Source organism: Pristiophorus japonicus, chromosome 1, assembly GCF_044704955.1.
Source record: "Pristiophorus japonicus isolate sPriJap1 chromosome 1, sPriJap1.hap1, whole genome shotgun sequence".
NCBI lineage: Eukaryota > Metazoa > Chordata > Chondrichthyes > Pristiophoridae > Pristiophorus > Pristiophorus japonicus.
Genome location: NC_091977.1, coordinates 53,081,457 through 53,102,459, shown reverse-complemented (window position 1 = coordinate 53,102,459; position 21,003 = coordinate 53,081,457). Strand labels below are relative to the sequence as shown.

Genomic DNA, 21,003 nt, shown 5'->3' with positions numbered 1-21,003 from the left:
ATTTACAGCTTGTAAATATTACCAATGTGACCAACACAGAATTCTATACACAGCAGGTGGATCTGGTTATGCAATTCCAAATTTGGTCTGAAAAATATATAATTTCCTATAGGATTGACACATTTTAGAGCTTTAGTGATGGCCTGATGGATAACCAAGTTAAATTCAATTCTTGGCTGGTACTGACGAAGCTGACTCCGGCCAAGAGTACTAGTTAGCCTCGATATCCCCGGTAGGAATTTGGGGGGGGGGGGGGGGGCGGGGGGAGGCAAAGAGGATGGGGATAAAATCAAGGATGGGCACAATACTAGAAAGCTGCAGGAACCCAATTACGTATATAAGCCAGTCTTAGAAAGGAGAAGGGAGGGATATCCTACATTTGTCAACTAGGTTTTTGCCCACAGGGAGAGGGGGGAAATAAAAAATGATCACATTGGTAACACCACCTTTTTGCAGCTGTACCAGCTTCAAAGTGGAACTGGGAGCAAGTCATCCTCTCAAACATAAATGGTGCTTGGCACCAGGTGACCAAAAAATCAAGGTAGCAAGACAGACAACTTATAATATCTAAAGAAAAATTGAAAAACTCAGATGCCTCCAACAAACTATTTCACTCCCAGAGTTCAAGAGGCAAGAACAAAAACCAAAAGTGTAGAATAATGTCTCCTCCTGCAGGTGTGCTCAGGTTACTACTGGAAGATTACCATTAGAATTTCATTTAGGACCTTCCTTCCTGCATTTGTAGTTGATACTGAAGTGGTCTGCATTTTTACTCCAGCTCAATTTTGATAATTAAAACAAACGTTCATCGTGTAGCAGGGATTACATTCAAATTAGGAAAATAGAGTTTTTCAAAAAAAATGCAGGTGGCAAAGTGTACTCCATCGGTATGTTTTAATATAGCAAAATTAATGATAGACAATTAGACCATTAGCTAGCCTAACAGGAACTCAAAGAAGCTTCGTAATGAAAAAAATGATTTTACATATTAGGTGTACCATTGCCTCAGACGTTGCAGGCAACAAATAATTGTGCTGATCAAGATCAGCCCAAATTTGGCATCTGGTTTGTTCCGAGTTAGCTGACTGCAAGCAATGTGGCAGCAAGGCATTGCAATTGACATCAGTAACCCTACATAAGGATAGGGATGTCAACCAGGGCTCCGGCTCCCAATCGCTACCCAGTGATCACTACTGAACATTCACATGTGGACATTGAGCGAGGACAGAATCAGACACAACTGCGACGCCCTTGAATACAGGGAGTTAAGTAGTTTGTAACTGCCATCTAAACTCCAAAATTTGATAATGCTCTAATTTGTCTGTCTTGCCAACTTGTTTTTTTTTTAAATCTCATCACCCATGGTTGAGGGAATACGGGTGACTTGTGTCCAGTTCCACTTTGAAACTGGTACCAATGATGTAGTGACAGGAACCTGTACTCCAAGCAAGGAGCCAATGTCTTCAGGAGGTTAACTGAGGACATTTGTAGAAAAAAATCTTAGGTGAGAAACCTGAAGACAGATATACAAAGACTGCTATGTTTTTTTACTGGGGAAAATTGTCTGTATATATACACACACATTTAAAAAAAATGATTAAGCTAACTAAGGATTTGTAAAATATGTTATTTTTTTTTACAAAGCACAATTTGTGCAAAAGCCAAAAAGTGTCACTTTGTCCCTAATCCAAGCCTGGCATCTTATAACTAAACCCAAGTGGTCTGTGTCCATTTATGGCTATCAAATTTAGAGACTGTTACATTTTGTAATTATATCTAAACATTTCTAAAGAAGAAGGATAAATGAAACCAATGAGATTGAGTTTGAGCCAACAATATATTTATTTAAAAAAATATTTAATAAAACCATCCAAAGCCAAAGGCTGCATAATTATTTTCAACTACTTATTTAGGTCATATGTAGGCACAACTCAATACATTTTTTTTTAAATAATCTCTGTCACGAGTACCATAGACATTTGGTAGAAATATTCAACATCTTATAACCCTGAAAGAATTTGGCAGTGTAGACCTGCATCACTCACCGTACTTTTATCTTTCAGTAGCTTTTCTATGACCTCTACTAATGGTTCTTTCTGTTCTGCGTCTAGACTGTGGGCAAGAACAAAATAATAATTAGCATGATGATTAAATCCTGAAGTTTTCATTTTGATTATTGTGGTGATTTGAGCACTAAATTTTAGTCAATGAATTAAGTTGTTTATTTTTTTTCCACAGCTCAATCCAAGCTTGAATCCTGATCTAAATTCTTGCCCAAGAATGGTGTGTGGAGACTCAAAAGAAAGTGGGGAGGCTGGGGTGGTGGGGCAGGGGCGGGCGGGGAGAAAAAGGAGAGAGAAGAGAAAGTGAAGAAAACTGATCATAATCAGAGCTACTTTTCTTGGTTAGGTAAACTCTAGGTTACCAAAATCTATCCCACTGCTCCAGGATTCAGCCACTAGAATCTTTCAGCCCTTGTGACAACTACCAGCTATCCAGGCAGCTGTATCAAAGGCCGCGGTATCAAATAAGTTTACCTCTGAATGCTGGCGGAAATGCAGAACGTCTTGGAGAAAATAAATTGGGTTATCGATTTTTTTTTTTTAAAAAGCCACCGATTTCCATTGTCTTATTAAATGCCACCAAAACCCTGACTCAACAGCTGACAGTTCATTAAGCATTTGAACTTCTGAATACATAGTACACAGGTCCAAACATCAACAACTTGCATTTAGATAATACCGTTAACCTCTCCCAGGAGATCACATGGCTCCAGTTGGGGTTGAGTGTAGAATGTTTCAGTGTAAGGGGTGTCGCAGTTGCAGTGCGGATTGGTTGGGCTGGGTGCTCTTTACCTTTCCGCCATTGTTCATAGGTTTATATGTAACCTTCAGGGCTGCTGACTGAGTGCCATGCTACTCTTTATTGGCCGGCGCGGACACAATGGGCCGCAATCGCCTCCTTCTGCGCTGTAAATTTCTATGTTTCTATATGTTTAACGTAAAAATTGCCCCAAAATATTTCACAGATCAGCCAAGGAAAACAGCTAGCCATCCAGGAAGCAAGGAATTAATTAGTGAGGGTTACCGATGGAGAGGGCTTTCCACTGGCATAAACAATAGAATGCTTTGTCACTGGTGTTCTGTAAAGCCTGTATTGACCAACACAAAATGCAGAAAATGCACAGATCAGTCAGTATCTGAAAGGAAAGATAGGTTAACATTTAAGTTGGGATCCTTCATCAGTTCTCATGAAGCACCCGATTCAAATTGTTAACGTATCTTTACATTTCAGAAGCTGGTTGACTTGCAGTGCAGTTCCAGCATTTTCTGTTTTTAAATCAACAAAAGCAGTGGTGCACATGAAGTAGTTCTTGTGCTCCTGGTATGGTCATCAAGATCCAATTTAAGCATTAGCATCTCCCATGCAGGGCACTGACAATCCAGCAACCGTTTGAGACTTTCACAGAGTAAGTCACTAAATCCAATGATCTAGATGACTTTGGATTGCATTAAGTCCAGGAAAACACAATAGATTTTTTCCACTTCCTGTCAAACAGGATGAGAATATCCCATCACTCAAAGGCTTTGTAGAATATCAAAAGTACCAATTACAGCAATTTGAATGTTAGAAACTAAAATTTCACCAAATTAGAACCTCATTTAAAACACATAACTCTACCCACCTGTAAAGTTTCTGAATGGCATGGGCAGCAGTTTTCCGGACGTATGGAGACAAGTCACTGGCAGCTTCCTTAATAGACAGCATCATTATTGGAACAATGATTGATACTCTAATACTGGACAAAACTCGTAAAGCACTTGCCCGAATCAACTGATTAGAGTCCTAGAATGAATAAGAGGACAAATAAGAAATCAAATTACACAAAGATCTTTTTCCTCCACCCATCTTCTCCCAAAGGTTCACCTTAGGGTACAGTTACATTGATGATAGCAATCCAACAGCACCAAGCCCAAATCAATGATTTGGATAAGGGGACCAAATGTAATATATCCAAGTTTACTGATGATACAAAACTAGGTTGGAATGCAAGTTGTGAGGAGGATGCAAAGAGACTTCAAGGGGATATAGACAGGCTAAATGAGTGGGCAAGAACATGGCAAATGGATTATTGGGCTCAATTTTGCCCAAGCCCGTTTTCTGGTTCCACCCAAAGAAAATGAAGAAACGCTGGAACCTTGGTCAAGTCATTAGTTCAAGTAATATTTTGCCAGAGTTACGCCCATTTTTCTAGGCCAGAAATATTTTGCTAAAGTTTCCCCGATGTATAATTCAAATTTGACAACGCGCAGCGTGTCCAGTCACCTCGGGGGATGGAGCCTGCTGTTTGCATCAAAAAAAACAATGCCGCACCTTCTGCGCATGTGCGACAAAAAGTGAGACGTTTGACGTTATTTCAATGGACATGCATGCGCAGTACAGCTCCAGGGTGGCAATCGGTCATTTTTAAAAAGCCAGTGAGAAGGAGTGCTGTGTGCGAGCATTGGAAAAAATAGATCTGCAGCAATACAAGATGCAACGCGGTGCAAAGACCAACAATTTCTTACAGGATGAAGTGGAGGCACTAGTTACTGTGATTCAGACCAGATTGCAGGAGCTGGACACCAACAGACGTCACATAAAAGTTCCACCCAAAGAAAAAGAAGAAACGCTGGAACCAAGTTGCAGAAGATTACTGCACAATGGTGACCACCACGAGATCTAGAGGCCAGTGTAAAAAGAAGTGGCAGGACCTTGGTCAAGTCATTAGTTCAAGTAATAATTTCATTTATTCACTGGAATTCCAATGGTAAATGTGACCATCTGTATGTCCCACCCAGCAGAACGATACCCTCGAAAAAGTTAGGTTTTCATCTTTGCAGGGGAAGGTGGCACATAATAAAAGTGAAAGAACTCAAACAGGAGGCCTAGCAAATCTGCAGCCATCACCACTGGAAGAGAGGATCGCTGCTTTGATGGGTCCTGCCTAGAGAAAAGCAACCACCACTGCACAAGCTGGGCCCACACTCGAGGGACAGGGCAAGTCCTGAAAATTCCACAGCTTGGCTTTGCTAAATGTTAAGTACTGTGCGGGCTAGCCATGTTTCGGTTCCTGGGATTGCCTCCATCAGCTATGCTTTGGTTGATGCAAAGTGCTATCATTCATCGTGGTCCTTCAAATCAGTCTGCTGCCTGCGCTGTGAGAGCCTACTCATGCTACCCACCCTGCCCCCCTCCTCTGCTGCTAACCATTTGTTGGTGTTCTGTTATATTTTGCAGAACTTGAGGCCGACCCTGATGATGCAGAAGATTCAGACGAGGCTGAGCCTGAAGAGAACATCTTCCAAACCCACCCTCCAGAGCAAGAGCATGGGGGTGAGGGGGAGGGGATGGAGATGGATGAAGCCCCCACTGTTTTACTGACTTTGGTGGAGGTGCAGGTGCCACCCATTGAGGTGCCAGCCCCTTCCGTGACTAGTGGTGGGACATTCCATGGTTTCCGAACGTTCGAGGCTGCGGGTCCCAGGGGTGGGGTGCAGCGAGAAACATCCAGGGCCGCACCCTCCAAGGCTGCGGGTTCCAGTGGTGGGGTGAGAGCCACACCTGTGGGGATGAGCTCGACCGTGCTCTTCTGAGGTCCTGATGATGGCAATGAGTGGGGAGAGAATTGACCTGACACGATCACTCCTGGACGCCATCAGTGGGGTGGGTGATGAGGTAGCGGGACTGTCGGGACAAGTAACAGCAATCTCACGAGAAATGGGAACGATGTCAGTGACCATGAGGGAGGGAATGTCAGTAATGGTGCAAACCATCACTGAACATGGTAGTTGAGACACTTTAGCTCAACATGATGGAGGGAATGTTGCAGGTCGTTGACACATGGTCAGGGCGCATGAGGGACGGCATGTTGGAGTTAGCTGCTGCAATAAGGGAACACGCCCAGACCCCGCGCCCATTGACAGAATCAACCACCACTCCCACTCTAATCCCACCAGCCTCTGAATAGCCCCAAGCCGGGCCCTCGACAGTGCCACCGCCTCCTCCTCTTCCCCGCTCCCCCGCCACCCCCAAACAGGTACACACTACCAGAGATCTTTGAAAGAATAAGCTTCGTATCAACCCCAAAAACACTGCACCACCGCCTGCGGTCAGGGCTGGTGGAGTCACCAAGAACAAGCACAGCGGGCGGTCTTAGAATAAGGTGGAGGAGAGATGGATGCAGCCTTTCTTTACTGCTGCTGCTGTTATTATTGTTACTGTTGTTCTCAAGTTAAAAGATTTTTGTAAGTTATGTAAATTTACAAGTTTAACAGTTAGTAAGTGATCATAAAGTTTGTAAGTGATCATAACTGAAAACTTTAAAGTTTGATACGAGAATAATTTTATTAAAGTTAAGTACAAAGAACTGTTTGTTAAACTTTTAAATAAAATATATTTTACATTAAATCTGAATCATTTTCATTCTTTGTTCCATTATTAACACAGTAGGCAGGACAGGTTCTTTGTTCTCCCTTCCCAAGGTCTGTATGAATGGATCACACCCACGTCTTGTGACTTCCCCTCTCTCCCCACCCCAACTCATTGCAGTCTTGTGACTGCTCTCCTTCTCTTCGGCCCCTACCCCCCCACAACTCATTGAGGTCTTGTGCAGAGTATAGCAGCCTTCCGATCTGCACCTCCCTCTCCGGGCTCAGTGCAGAAGCCTTCCGATCGCCACCTACCCTCCCTCCCCCGGGCTCGTTTTCCAGCCGAGCCCCGAGCCCGTGTTTGGGCGCGGGGCCAATTCCGACAGCCGACACTATGACCACCTCCAGCCCTGCTTGAAGACGTTCGGTGGTGGCGTGAGCAAAAAAATAATGAAAACTTCAGAAATCCAAGAAACTTTTATGTACGCCATTGAACGGTTAAAAAAAAGTTATTGTGGATATTTCAAGTGTTAGAGACTCCCTCCAAAAACTTCGATGAAAAACAATGGCGTATTTCAGCCTTAATTTTTCAATGTGCGCCGTTTTCTGTTAACACACCGGAAGGTTTTTCGGGAGTGGCCAGATATACCGACCTCGGATAAAAACATTCTGGGGCAAACTAGAAAAATGTTGAAAACTGGCGCAGAGGTCAAAAAAGCCAACGTAGAAAAATCGTAACTAAAGCAGTTACACCGGCGCAGATTCCAGGGGAAGCTTTGAATTAAATAATTCCTCCAGAAAAAACGGCGCGCGTCAAAAAAAATTGCAAATGACCCGGGAAAATTGAGCCCAAAATGTGGAAAAATGTGAAGTTAACCACTTTGGTAGGAAAAATAGAAAAGCAAAGTATTTTTTTAAAACGGTGAGAAATTGGGAAATGTTGGTGTTCAGAGGGACCAGAATGTCCTTGTACACAAATCCCTGAAACTTAACATGCTGGTACAGCAAGCAATTAAGAAAGCAAATGCTATGTTGGCCTTTATTATAAGAGGATTTGACTACAAGAGTAAAGACGTCTTACTGCAATTATATAGGGCTTTGGTGAGACCACACCTGGAGTATTGTGAACAGTTTTGGTTTCCTTATCTAAGGAAAGATATACTTGCCATTGAGGGAGTACAACAAACATAAGAACATAAGAAACAGGAGCAGGAGTAGGAGTAGGCCATACGGCCCCTCGAGCCTGCTCCACCATTTCATACGATCTTGGCTGATCCGATCATGGACTCACTTCCCTGCCCGATCCCCATAACCCTTATTCCCTTATCGGTTAAGAAACTGTCTATCGCTGTCTTAAATTTATTCAATGACCCAGCTTCCACAGCTCTCTGAGGCAGCGAATTCCACAGATTTACAAGCCTCAGAAGAAATTCCTCCTCATCTCAGTTTTAAATGGGCAGCCCCTTATTCTAAGATCATGCCCTCTAGTTCTAGTCTCCCTCACCTGTGGAAACATTCTCTCTGCATCCACCTTGTCAAGCCCCCTCATAATCTTAGACGTTTCAATAAGATCACCTCTCGTTCTTCTGAATTCCAATGAGTAGAGGCCCAACCTCCTCAACCTTTCCTCGTAAGTCAAACCACTCATCTCTGGAATCAACCTAGTGAACCTTCTCTGAACTGCCTACAAAGCAAATATATCCTTTCATAAATATGGAAACCAAAACTGTACGCAGTATTCCAGGTATTCAAAAAAGAAAAATTCCAGGAAACGATTCAGGATCCAAAAATATGCATGCTTCTGCCAACTACAACATCTCTCCTTGATTATGGCTATCAGTAAACCTCGCTTTTCTGCAATTCAAATCCAAATACTTCAAATAGTTGGTAATGCTGTAAATTGCTATGTATTTACCCAATTTTGAACCATTTCTTCTAAACGAAATAAAATGTGAAAAGTCTTAGGTGTACATAACGACCCTGGTTTTAATTTGAAATGGGAGTTTTAATTAAAAAACTGATTTTAAAGATTGCATAGCAATGAACTAAATGGAAACAGTGACTGATGAACAGAACAGCATTAATAAAAAAATTAAATTGGTTAGCAATATGCTCAAATCATAATATATCTACAGCACATCATAACAGTGCCCAACACTGAAAACTGAGAAGGAACGCTGTAAATACTAGGTTAAGTGCACAATGGCAGGCAACAAGAGGATTTTAATGAAGTTCTGATTTTCATCAAAACAGATCAACCTCTGTAGATTTAGTGTAAATTGCTAGAAATAACAAGGGTTTCAGTTCCAGATTCCTGAGCAGTTTCAGAATATTCCTTCAGTTTACGAACTCTCCTCTCGATTCTTTTCACATTCCTTGTTGGCCCCGGAGAGCAGACCACTGAACAATGATCCGAGAGACCAGGAAGGAGTGTTGATCAGTTCCTCGCTTCTGGGAATCGTCTTTTAGATAAGAGATGGACTCCTGCACATGCACTTTGTTCATATCGGAGCTTCTATATTGGGCTTCTAAACATTGACAGTCAACTACATGGAGATTAATAAGTCCCAGAGAGGTTGGTGGGAAAGACATGCAGAGGTGGAAAGGAGCATGTACCTGAAGCCCCTTTGTGGGGTGTGGTACTTTGTGGAAGAGGAGGGGAAAATGTTGGCCCACGTTTATAACTTCGTGTATTGTGTGATCATTTTTCTATTTCAGGGATATATAAAATTCTGTGCAGAATTGTCAAGGTGAATACCTCAATGTTTCTATGCAGAAATGCCATGGGTAGAATTCTTCTGGTAGAATGTGATGGGTAGAATATTCTCTTGGTGGAAAATTATTTGGGCAAAAATGGAAATCGAGGGGGAAGGATTTTGAGTAATATCTGAGCAAAAGTAGAAATTTATAACTGAATCCAAGAAGAAAAAGCAGAACCGAAGAAATGAACTGAGCACATAATCACACTAAATTAAGCATCATATTCAAAATTCAAATTATTTGGATAGGTTTAATTTGCATAAGTATTTCATGAACATTGCTTCCAAATCTTTTGACAACACTAACCTTCAACGCACGTTGAAATGTGCTAATTGATAACAAGGCCAAATCTTGTTGCTCTTCTGCGTAACGTACAAGGTAAACATAAACCAATTTCTTCAACTAGAGAGAGAAAGGAGAGATGCAACAAAAAACCCAGTATATTCAGTTGATGAATCAGCCAATTGAATAATTTGAGACATATACATTATAAAAAGCAGTTTGGTAGCAGGACATATTTTTGACAACTACGAGAAAATTGGCAAAGAAAATTATACAGCTTTTTCCCAGTACAGATCTCAAAATTTAAGTAATCACTAATTGACCTCACGTTGCATCGCTCACTTACAAAACATTGAAGAAAAATACTCATGCTCTCCACATGCCACACTCACTTCAACTGAAAGCCCAAACCCGAGTGGAGAGAAGAACCTATTCCTCAGCTCCTAAAATTACTATTAAGGCCAGAGATTGGGATGGAGAAATGCCAAAGGCTGAGGCGGGAAGACCTGAAATCAGGTCATCCTCGACACTGCTGCAGCAGTCAACCACACCTCCTCCAATGCCTCGCCTCTGTTGTCCAACTCAGTGGGATTTCCCTAGCGTAGTTCCACTCTTACTTATCCCGCATAACCAGAGCATTTCCAGCAAGGGCTTCTCGACCTGCGCATCATCATCTCTGCTGTTTCCCCAAGGATCTAACCTTGGCCCTCACATCTACATGGTGCCCCCTTGGCAAAATCTCCAAAGTCACGGGCTCAGCTCTATTCTCCACATCTGTCAAACTGCTTTTCCTGGCATCCAGTTTTCACTGAACTGCCATTTCCTCCAGTTAACATTGGGAAAACTGAAGCCATTGGTTTTTCTCCCTCACCCACCACCCTTCCCCCCAAACCCACATAGTCCATACCCTTACCCACCAATTGCACATCCCTCAACAGCCACTGTCTCAGGTTCAGCCAGACTATTTGCTCTTCTGGCCAGCCTCCCATCTTCCATGCTATGTAAACTTTGGCTCCTCTAGTACACCTGCCCGCACCAAGTTTGTCACCCCTGTCCTTGCTGAACTACATTGGCTTCTGGTTCCCCAACACCCCCAATTAACAGTTTATCATATACAAATTCCTTTTTGGCCTTGCCACTTAAACCCCCAAGCTCATTTCATCTGAGCCCGACAACTCTTCCCCCACCCCCATCCCAAAAGAATTCTCCGCTCCTCCAACTCTGGCCTCTTGTACATGCTTCTTCATTGAGCCATCGAAGACCCACCCTCTGGAATTTCCTCCAACTCTCCATTTCCCTGTCCTCCTCTGAAGACCCAGCTTAAAATCCACCTCTTTCACCCAGCTTTTGGTCACCATTGTGAATATCTCCCCCTTTGGCTTGGCACCCATTTTTTGTCCAATTACATCTCTGATGTTTTTCTATGTTACAGGCGTTGTTGTTATAGATAACATTTTATCACTGACCCCTTCAAAGAATGATTGACAAATATCCAGCGAAAGAGACCAAAACTATATTTCACGTGTTGAAAGATGTATTTTTCCTACGTGGAAACGACACCAAACTGGAGAAGTCGTCAAACCACAAACTCTGATCACCTCCTCATACCGCCTGGTAGCCAGTAATGGCTGCATTGGCAGAGGCTGGAAGGTCACCATCTGTCATCTTGTCAATGACGCACAGTGGAGAGAGGGGGGAGAGAAATAATGTCTTAAAAGGAAACAAAGAAATAAATTGAAAGATGCCATATTTAAGAAAAAAACGATTTCATTGTGATTAAGTTAAAACAGTTGGATTGAATCCACAAAATTCTGGTTATATCACGTCAATTTCATAGAGAAGTTGATAATTGTCTCTTTAGTCTACAATATATGAAATTATATTGTTCAGAAATTCAAATACACATTGCATGAGCAGACTTATGATAAGTTGGACAAGAAGCTTTCAAAAATTTGCGTCAGGAATTATCTAGAGTCCTCACAATGTTCCTTTCCACTGCTACCAATATTAAATCACTGAAGGTTGCAAAACAGTCGATTTGCTCTTGTCCAGGTTTAGATTAGATAAAATCAATGCTAGCCACGAGAGACCCACACATAATCTGACTGCAAATCTGCAGTAAAAGCCTTCTTTGCCAAAAAAAACAATGTGTGACCAGAAACAGGAGCACTCAGGATGACGTGACTATGCTCCCAGACAGAGTGTTATTTCGCTCCGTGCTACCATGCTTCCTGAAGTGATGCTAATCATAACACAACTGTGTTCAGCTTTAAGAACTCAGGCAGACCTTCCTAAGCAAGCAATTTAATTAATCCATCAATTCTAGTGCAGCAAACTCCGTGACATACTGGTCAAATCTTCGATTTTTTAAAAACTGTATACTGGTGATTCATTAATGTGTTATTTTTGCACCACCTTCTTTTCTATGAAAACTCTAATCCTATGACCCAATATCACAGTCAAACAAAAATCTACATAATTTCATCCACAATCGCACACTGCAGAAAAGCACATTTTGATTCAACAAAATGAGAACTCTATTACTAACCAAAATGGGGGATGAAAAAAATTGATCCCAGTATGCAAGCATTATCTAAATAGAAATAAAGCATGTGGGCCTGCTTTGATGGTAGTATGAAACAACTTGAGATAAAGGTCATCTCTGGATTAAAAGCATTTGCATTACATCAATTGATGGGTGTGTTAGTTATACAGTCTATTCACAATATTATCAGGAAAGAAAAACAGCAACTGTACACAGTAAATGGAACATACCTCAATGTTTTTACTGGCCACATTCTTCACGACAGCAGGAAATAACTCTGAAGCATTTTTTCCTTTAGCAATCATCTGTAACATGAATTATAGTCTCCATTACAGAGCCAGATTAGTTAGCAGATAAACTTTTCTATGTTAATTATGCAATATCTAAAGCCATGATAATTCATTTAAATTTGTAAATATGCTTTTGTTTCAGTTATTACAAAAGCATGTGAGCTTTGAACAACTGATGCTTGATGATTTGAAAGGAGATGGGAGGACAATATGCTGACACTCAATTTATAGTTATGTGGTTAAATAATAGATAATTCAAGATTTAATTCTTCATCCTGTTTTGCCTTAAATGGAAGGTTGGGCCTTGCATTCACAATTCCCTACATCTTGCCTGTATGGCAAGGCTGGTGATGGCAGCACCTAAGTAGACACTAGGAGAGAAATTCAACACCAACACTTATACAGATCCTCGTGGCCAGATCAATGGTATCAATAGAAAGCCAGAAAATAGCACATAGAACAAAATTGAGAATGAATAGTGAAAACAGATTAGTTTTACTGAACCAAGCTGATGTTTTATACACTTGCTGAGCCTTGTGCACACGAAGCCCACCGTGACTTTGGATGCCCAATAATCCTTTTTGCACAACAGGGAAGCATCTCAACTATATCAGAACAAGGAGCTCAGATTTCTTAGCATCTTTTTCTTAAAAGAGAGAAACAGGTGCACTCAATATCCTCCCTTTCTCTTGCCCCAAATTCCCAGCCCTCCAGTTTCCCCATCTCTAGGCCCAAGCCCTCATTTCTCTGTGGCCATCTCTTCCCCTCTACCTTTGGCTCTCCAAGCTTATTTTATCCAAAACCCATCTCCAGCTCCATGAGTTCCTTTTCCTTTCAAGTCCTGGCCATGCTGTCGCCAGTGGTAGTTGACATGGCCAATGGCCATCACCCCTTCTCAAAAAACCAAACCATTAACCTTCCACCTCACCAGTACCAACCCCATCTCCAATCACCTTTTCATCTTTAAGGTCCTTCAAACGTGCCATCATTTGCTAGCTCTGTGGGAACTTCTCTTAACTCCACTTGAACCCTTTCAGTCTAATTTCCATCTTTCTCATGGCACAATAGATTATCCAAAGTCACTAATGAGATCTTCTGTATCTGTTGTGTTCCATCTCTCCTCAAACTCCAACAGTTGACTGCACTATTCTCCTCCAAAGCCTTTCCTTTTTCCAACTTCATGGACATCCCTCACAGGTTTCCATTCCTCCTGCTTCCTCAACCCTATTTGCACTAAACTGCTGACCACATAATTTTCCTTCTGGCTCCGAGGTTAACCGACATGGTTAACAGTTCTCCCTCCTCAGGTACTGTTGCCCTCTCCTTCAAATCTGTAGTCCACCCCCTCCTCAAAAAAAACAATACTTGTCCCCTCTCTCCTTGCAAATCTCCAACCTCCCTTTCCTCTCCATAGTGCTTGAACGTGTTGTCGCCTCCCAAATCCGTGCCCATCTTTCCTGCAACTTCATACTTGAATCCCTCAGTTCAGGCTTCCGCCCTTGCCACAGTACTGAAACGGTTCTCAAAGTCACAAATTATATCCTTTGTGACTGTGACAAAGGTAAACTATCCCTCCTCATCCTTCGCGACTTGTCTGCAGCTTTTGACATGGTTGACCACACCATCCTCCTCCACACCTCATCACCGCTGTCCAGCTAGGTGGGACTGCACTCACCTGGTTTAAATTCTTATCTACATAATCGTGGCCAGAAAATCACCTACAATGGCTTCTCTTCCCACTCCCACACTGTTACTTCTGGTGTACCCCAAGGATCTCTCACAAACCAGTAACCTCTACCGCCTCGAAGGACAAGGGCTGCAGGCATACGGGAACACCATCACCTCCAAGCGCCCATCCAAGTCTCACTCCATTCTGATTTGGAAAAATATCACTGTTCCTTTGTCAAAATCCTGAAACTCACTCCCCAACAGCACTGTGGGAGTACCTTCAGCACACAGACTGCAGTGGTTCAAGGTGACAGCTCACCACCACCTTCTCAAGGGCAATTAGGGATGGGTAAGAAATGCTGGCCTTGCCAACGACGCCCACATCCTATGAAAGAATAAAACAAACATTTCACATCTACATGTTGCCCCTCGGCGACATTATTCAAAAACACAACGTCAGTTTCCACGGCAAGGCCAGCTGACGACACCCAGCTCGACCTCACCATCAGTTCTCTCGACCCCACCACTGTCTCTAAATTGTCACACTGAGTACTGGATGTTGGACAAGCAATGAGCAGAAATTTCCTCTAACTAAATATTGGGAAGGCCGAAGCCACTGTCTTCAGTCCCCGCCACCAACTCCGTTCCCCAGCCACCGACTCCATCCGCACCCTGGCAATTGTGAGGTTGAAGCAGACGGTTCGCAACCTTGGTATCATATTTGACCCGAGATGAGCTTCCAACCACATATCCGCTCCATCACTAAGACTGTCTATTTCCATCTCTGGAACATTGCTCGACTCTGTCCTGTCTCAGTTCATTTGGTGCTGAAACCCTCATCCAATGCTTTGTCACCTATATACTGGACTATTCCGACGTGCCTCTCACATTCTACCCTCCGTAAACTTGAAGTCCTCCAAAGCTCGTGTTCTAACTCGCACCAAGTCCTGTTCACCCCTGTGCTCGTTGATCTACACTGTCTCCCAGTTAAGCAATGCCTCAATTTTAAAATATTCATCTTGGTTTTCAAATCCCTTCATGACCTTGCCCCTCCACATCTCTGAAATCTCCTCCAGCCCCACACCACCACCCCTATTATCTTCACAAGGGTCCCATACAATTCCATTCGCTTACTAGATTCCTTCCCACTCCTCAAAGAACACGGATTGATACCCTGACAAGAATATTAATTAAGGGCACAAACAAATCCTTGAGCCCTTCAGCTTAACTTCTCATTGAAGAACTGTCTTGGGTTCTCCACCCAGTCTATACCGAGGAGTTGATGATATCTACATTTGGCTTGGCAGTCTTACATTAACCAGTTTGTATTATGTGAGCATTTATGGTAGCCAAGGGTATAAAGGATATATAGCCATGGGTATAAAGGATATAAAGCCACAGCAGATGGATGGAGTTTAGATACAGATCAGCCATGATGGAAAAGGCTCGAGGGGCTGAATGGCCAACTCCTGTTCCTATGCTACCAAACCATTGATAAATGTGAGGTTATCCACTTTGGTGGTAAAAACAGAGACAGAGACTATTATCTGAATGGTGACAGATTAGGAAAAGGGGAGGTGCAATGAGACCTGGGTGTCATGGTACATCAGTCATTGAAGGTTGGCATGCAAGTACAGCAGGCGGTTAAGAAAGCAAATGGCATGTTGGCCTTCATAGCGAGGGGATTGGAGTACAGGGGCAGGGAGGTGTTGCTACAGTTGTACAAGGCCTTGGTGAGGCCACACCTGGAGTATTGTGTACAGTTTTGGTCTCCTAACTTGAGAAAGGACATTCTTGCTATTGAGGGAGTGCAGCGAAGGTTCACCAGACTGATTCCCGGGATGGCGGGACTGACATATCAAGAAAGACTGGATCAACTGGGCTTGTATTCACTGGAGTTCAAAAGAATGAGGGGATCTCAGAAACGTTTAAAATTCTGACGGGTTTAGACAGGTTAGATGCAGGAAGAATGTTCCCAATGTTGGGGAAGTCCAGAACCAGGGGTCACAGTCTAAGGATAAGGAGTAAGCCATTTAGGACCGAGATGAGGAGAAACTTCTTCACCCAGAGAGTGGTGAACCTGTGGAATTCTCTACCACAGAAAGTTGTTGAGGCCAATTCACTAAATATATTTAAAAAGGAGTTAGATGTAGTCCTTACTACTAGGGGGATCAAGGGGTATGGAGAGAAAGCAGGAATGGGGTACTGAAGTTGCATGTTCAACCATGAACTCATTGAATGTCGGTGCAGGCTCGAAGGGCCGAATGGACTACTCCTGCACCTATTTTCTATGTTTCTATGTTTCAAACACCCATCAGGATCTCCACAAACTGCTGAGTGAATGAATTAACTCTTTCTTGCCAATTATCTAAATCAGACAAGTCATGCATTTACAATTGTTTATTAACCTTAAAATCATAGTTAGCAGCACTGAAACTTAAACATCGAAGATGCAACTAATTGCTGGATAGAGTTAATTGACAAATAAACAGAGGTTACAAAGGCAGTTCAGTTATGTCACAGTAATTCAGTGTTAACTGCTTGCTGATTATAAATTTACAGTTGAGATCAGTGTCTGAGATTGATATAAATTGGTGAGATTAATTTAGGATTAGTTTCCTTAAATAGCTGACAAATTAACAGCATTCAAGAGCAAGTCTATTGAACAGATTGAATGTTTCAAGCTCACAATGTTTCCAGAATTTATACGCACTCATCCTTCTGAACTGGCATGGACGAAATGGATGTATCGCCTTTGAGAGGATATTGTCAGCTCTGATACAAAGTGATAAACCTCCTTCTGTAGAGGTGGTACCCACTCCTCCTGGATCCTCTGCTCCTGGGTAAATTTACCTCTCCCACAGGTAGCTGTATCTGAACGAGCTGTCTTAAATCTCACCTCCCTTGATCTCATGTTTTGTGCATCGAAGTGACACACTTGTATTTGATTGGATCTTGCTGGTACAGCCATACAATCTTAATTTCTGTGATCTTTCTCTGCGGAGATGTACTTTCCAATTTTGCAAAGGTACCCTTCTACATATGCTAGACAACGATCTCGTATACCTTTGACTACAAAAACTACTACAGGTGGAGTGCCCGAAATCTGGAGTTCCAAAATTTGGACTGTTCCAGAATCCAGACTGATCTGTGGTGGGGTCATCTGGAAACCGGTAAATGTTCTGAAATCCAGACCCTCTCCTCTCCACCGCCCCCGCAGCCCAACTTTGTCCACCCCGACCTCGTCCCGGCCCTCGGCAGCCCCAGCCCTCGGCGGCCTGACCTCGCCTGCCCCAGCTCCCCGCCCTTACCTCGGCTGTCAGATCCCACCTACCTCGACCCAGGCAAAGAGATTCCATATCCGGAAATACCCGGAATCCAGAACGGCCTCGGTCCCGAGGTTTCCGGATTTCGGAAGCTCAACCTGTACAAGCATTATTAAAAGATCTAGAACTAAACTAAGAACCAAGACTGAGCATTTATGTCTGAAACTTCAGCATTAAAAACACTGGCCCAGAATTTGCGGTTGGAGGCTTCCTGCAGGCGGATGCCTCCAACCAAATTTTCTTTAAATGAAAGTACCTGGTGGTCCCAGAGGAACAAACACTTCCGGTCTGAGGCCTAGATACGGAGTCCAGCGCAGAGACCCACGCATCCCAGGAACATGAGCGCAACCTGGGATCATGTGGGCCTGGACCACCAATGAACATGGAGTATTCTCACAGATAATAATGGTGAGTTTCGTTTGTATAAGCTCCCATTACTATTAATGAGAATACCCCCCAAAACACAGATAAACACAATAAATTTTTAAAAACACCTCATTTAAAATTAAATTTAATTAAATGTTTTGGACAACATTTTTTTTTTTAAAAACTGTTTTAATCGGGGTAAAAATAGACTTCTTAATGGAGAGGGTTTTTAATATAATTGATAAAAAATGTTTTATTATCTTTTAACACTCTTTGGGCTAGAAATTCGCTGACATTGCGACTGGGTTTTTAACCGATGTTTCACCCTCCGCAGCAACAACTGGTCGGCGGGAACTAGGGTGACCTTTTCGATGGCGCTTTCCACGTTCCGCTGGGGACAGCAGCGCCGCCGCGCAACACTCGAAACAGCGTTTTCACCCAAAATTTGCCTCTCTCTGCACCCAGAATACAGACAGGGAAAAACCTGCATTGCAGCCCTGCCAGCAGCAGAAGACCTGCAAAAAGGGGAAGTTAAAGTTTTTTTTTTTAATTCTTTTTCAGCAAAGGTAAGGGTTTTGTGAATGTTGTGTGAATTTATTTGTGGTTTTTTTCCCCACCTCCCAATGCCTCTCTTGCAGCGCTCTCTGCCCCGGACTAAAGTTGCCGAAATTCACGGATTGCGCCGAGAATCCTCGTGCAACGCCGATTTTTACCGCTGCGCAAATTAAAGGCTGAATAATGGTCCTACTGACGGTAGTGAGGCGAAAACAGTAATTTTGCTGTAAAAATAGTTTGCTAAAACCAAATTTCTAGCACTTATGCTGGTAAATACCCGGTGTAAAAGTTTGAAGGTCATTTGCTGGGCAAGAGTTGGACAAATGGCCCAAATCTCTGCGCGCAAATGTCCTTCTCCCAGGGATGAGTGCGATCGGTCAAAAGAAATGTTGACAGTTCACAAATGCTGAATCTCGACACATGCACATCGGCACCGAGAACCAGCACTTGCGATGCCTCTTCAGGCATGTGTGCACATTGGGCACACCAGGGGAGGCCGTAATTTACAGCCTACTATCTTATAACATCCATCATTTGCAAAGAAACCATCTCAATTCTAATGACCAAACTTAGTGACATGCATTTTCAGTATGCTCCTAAACACTTGACAACCAATTAATTACTTTTGAATTATCATCACTGTTCTTTTTGTAAGCAAATGCAACAGCCAATTTGGACACACCAAGGTCCCTCTAATAGCAAATGAAATAAAATGTCCAGATAATCTGTTTTTGTGGTATTCATTGAGGAATGAATGCTGGGCAAGAGATCTGCTCTGAGAAACATAAAAACATAGAAAATAGGTGCAAGAGAAGGCCATTCGGCTTTTCGAGCCTGTACCACCATTCAATATCATCATGGCTGATCATGCAACTTCAGTACCCCATTCCTGCCTTCTCTCTATACCCCCGATCCCTTTAGCCGTAAGGGCCACATCCACCTCCCTTTTGAATATATCAAACGATCTGGCCTCAACAACTTTGTGGTAGAGAATTCCACAGGTTCACAATTCTCTGGGTGAAAAAGTTTCTTCTCATCTCGGTCCTAGATGGCTTACCCCTTATCCTTAGACTGTGACCCCTGGTTTTGGACTTCCCCAACATCGGGAACATTCTTCCTGCACCTAACCTGTCCAATCCTGACAGAATTTTGTATGCTTCTATGAGATCCCCTCTCATTCTTCTAAATTCTAGTGAATATAAAGCCGAGTCAATCCAGTCTTTCTTCATATGTCACACCTGCCATCCCGGGAATCAGTCTGGTGAACCTTCGCTGCACTCCCTCAATAGCAAGGTGGTCCTTCCTCAGATTAGGAGACCAAAACTGCATACAATACTCAAGGTGTGGTCTCACCAAGGCCCTGTACAACTGCAGCAAGACCTCCTTGCTCCTATACTCAAATCCTCTCGCTATGAAAGCCGGCATGCCATTTGCTTTTTTGACTGCTGTACCTGCATGCCTACTTTCAATGACTGATGTACCATGACACTCAGGTCTCATTGCACCTCCCCTTTTACTAATCTGTCACCATTCAGATAATAATCTGTCTTCCTGTTTTTGCCTCCAAAGTGGACAACCTCACATTATACTGCATCTGTCTTGCATTTGGCCACTTACCTAACAGCCTCTTAGCATCCTCCTCATAGCTCACACTGCCACCCAGCTTAGTGTCATCTCCAAACTTGGAGATATTACATTCAATTCCTTCGTCTAAATTATTAATATATATTGTAAATAGCTGGGGTCCCAGCACTGAACCTTGCGGTACCCCACTAGTCACTGCCTGCCATTCTGAAAAGGACCCGTTATTATAGGTGGGGTGGCGTTGCTGGTTAAAGAGGAAATTAATGCAATAGTAAGGAGGGACATTAGCTTGGATGATGTGGAATCTGTATGGGTGGAGCTACGGAATACCAAAGGGTAGAAAACGCGAATGGGAGTTGTGTACAGACCACCAAACAGTAGTAATGAGGATGGGGACAGCATCAAACAAGAAATTAGGGATGCATGCAATAAAGGTACAGCAGTTATCATGGGCGACTTTAATCTACATATTGACTGGACGAACGAAACTGGTAGCAATGCGGTGGAGGAGGATTTCCTGGAGTGTATTAGGGATGGTTTTCTAGACCAACATGTCGAGGAACCAACTAGGAAGCTGGCCATCCTAGACTGGATAATGTGTAATGAGAAAGGATTAATTAGCAATCTTGTTGTGCGAGGCCCCTTGGGGAAGAGTGACCATAATATGGTAGAATTCTTCATTTAAGATGGAGTTAATTCAGAGACTAGGGTCCTGAACTTAAGAAAAGGTAACTTCGATGGTATGAGATGTGAATTGGCTGGAATAGACCGGCAAATGATACTTGAAGGGTTGATAGTAGATAGGCAATGGCAAACATTTAATGATCACTTGGATGAACTTCAACAATTGTACATCCCTGTCTGGAGTAAAAATAAATCGGCGAAGGTGGCTCAACCGTGGCTAACAAGAGAAATTAATAGTGTTAAATCCAACGAGGCATATAAATTGGCCAGAAAAAGCAGCAAACCCGAGGACTGGGAGAAATTTAGAATTCAGCAGAGGAGGACAAAGGTTTTAATTAGGAGGGGGAAAATAGAGTATGAGAGGAAGCTTGCTGGGAACATAAAAACTGACTGCAAAAGCCTCAGAAGATATGTGAAGAGAAAAAGATTAGTGAAGACAAATGTAGGTTCCTTGCAGTCAGAATCGGGTGAATTTATAATGGGGAACAAAGACATGGCAGACCAATTGAACAAATACTTTGGATCTGTCTTCA

General features: G+C 42.8%; 1 protein-coding gene across 1 annotated transcript in view; it reads right to left on the bottom strand.

Annotated features, from left to right (window-relative positions):
* ap3b1a (adaptor related protein complex 3 subunit beta 1a) overlaps positions 1-21,003 on the bottom strand; it is a 319,942-nt gene that overhangs the window by 235,019 nt on the left and 63,920 nt on the right. The window contains exons 3-6 of the mRNA XM_070879808.1: positions 12,228-12,302; positions 9,477-9,572; positions 3,686-3,846; positions 2,046-2,112 (exon numbers count right to left, since the gene is read on the bottom strand). Coding sequence (XP_070735909.1) covers positions 2,046-2,112; positions 3,686-3,846; positions 9,477-9,572; positions 12,228-12,302 — 399 coding nt within the window. The remainder of the gene's footprint in view (positions 1-2,045; positions 2,113-3,685; positions 3,847-9,476; positions 9,573-12,227; positions 12,303-21,003) is intronic.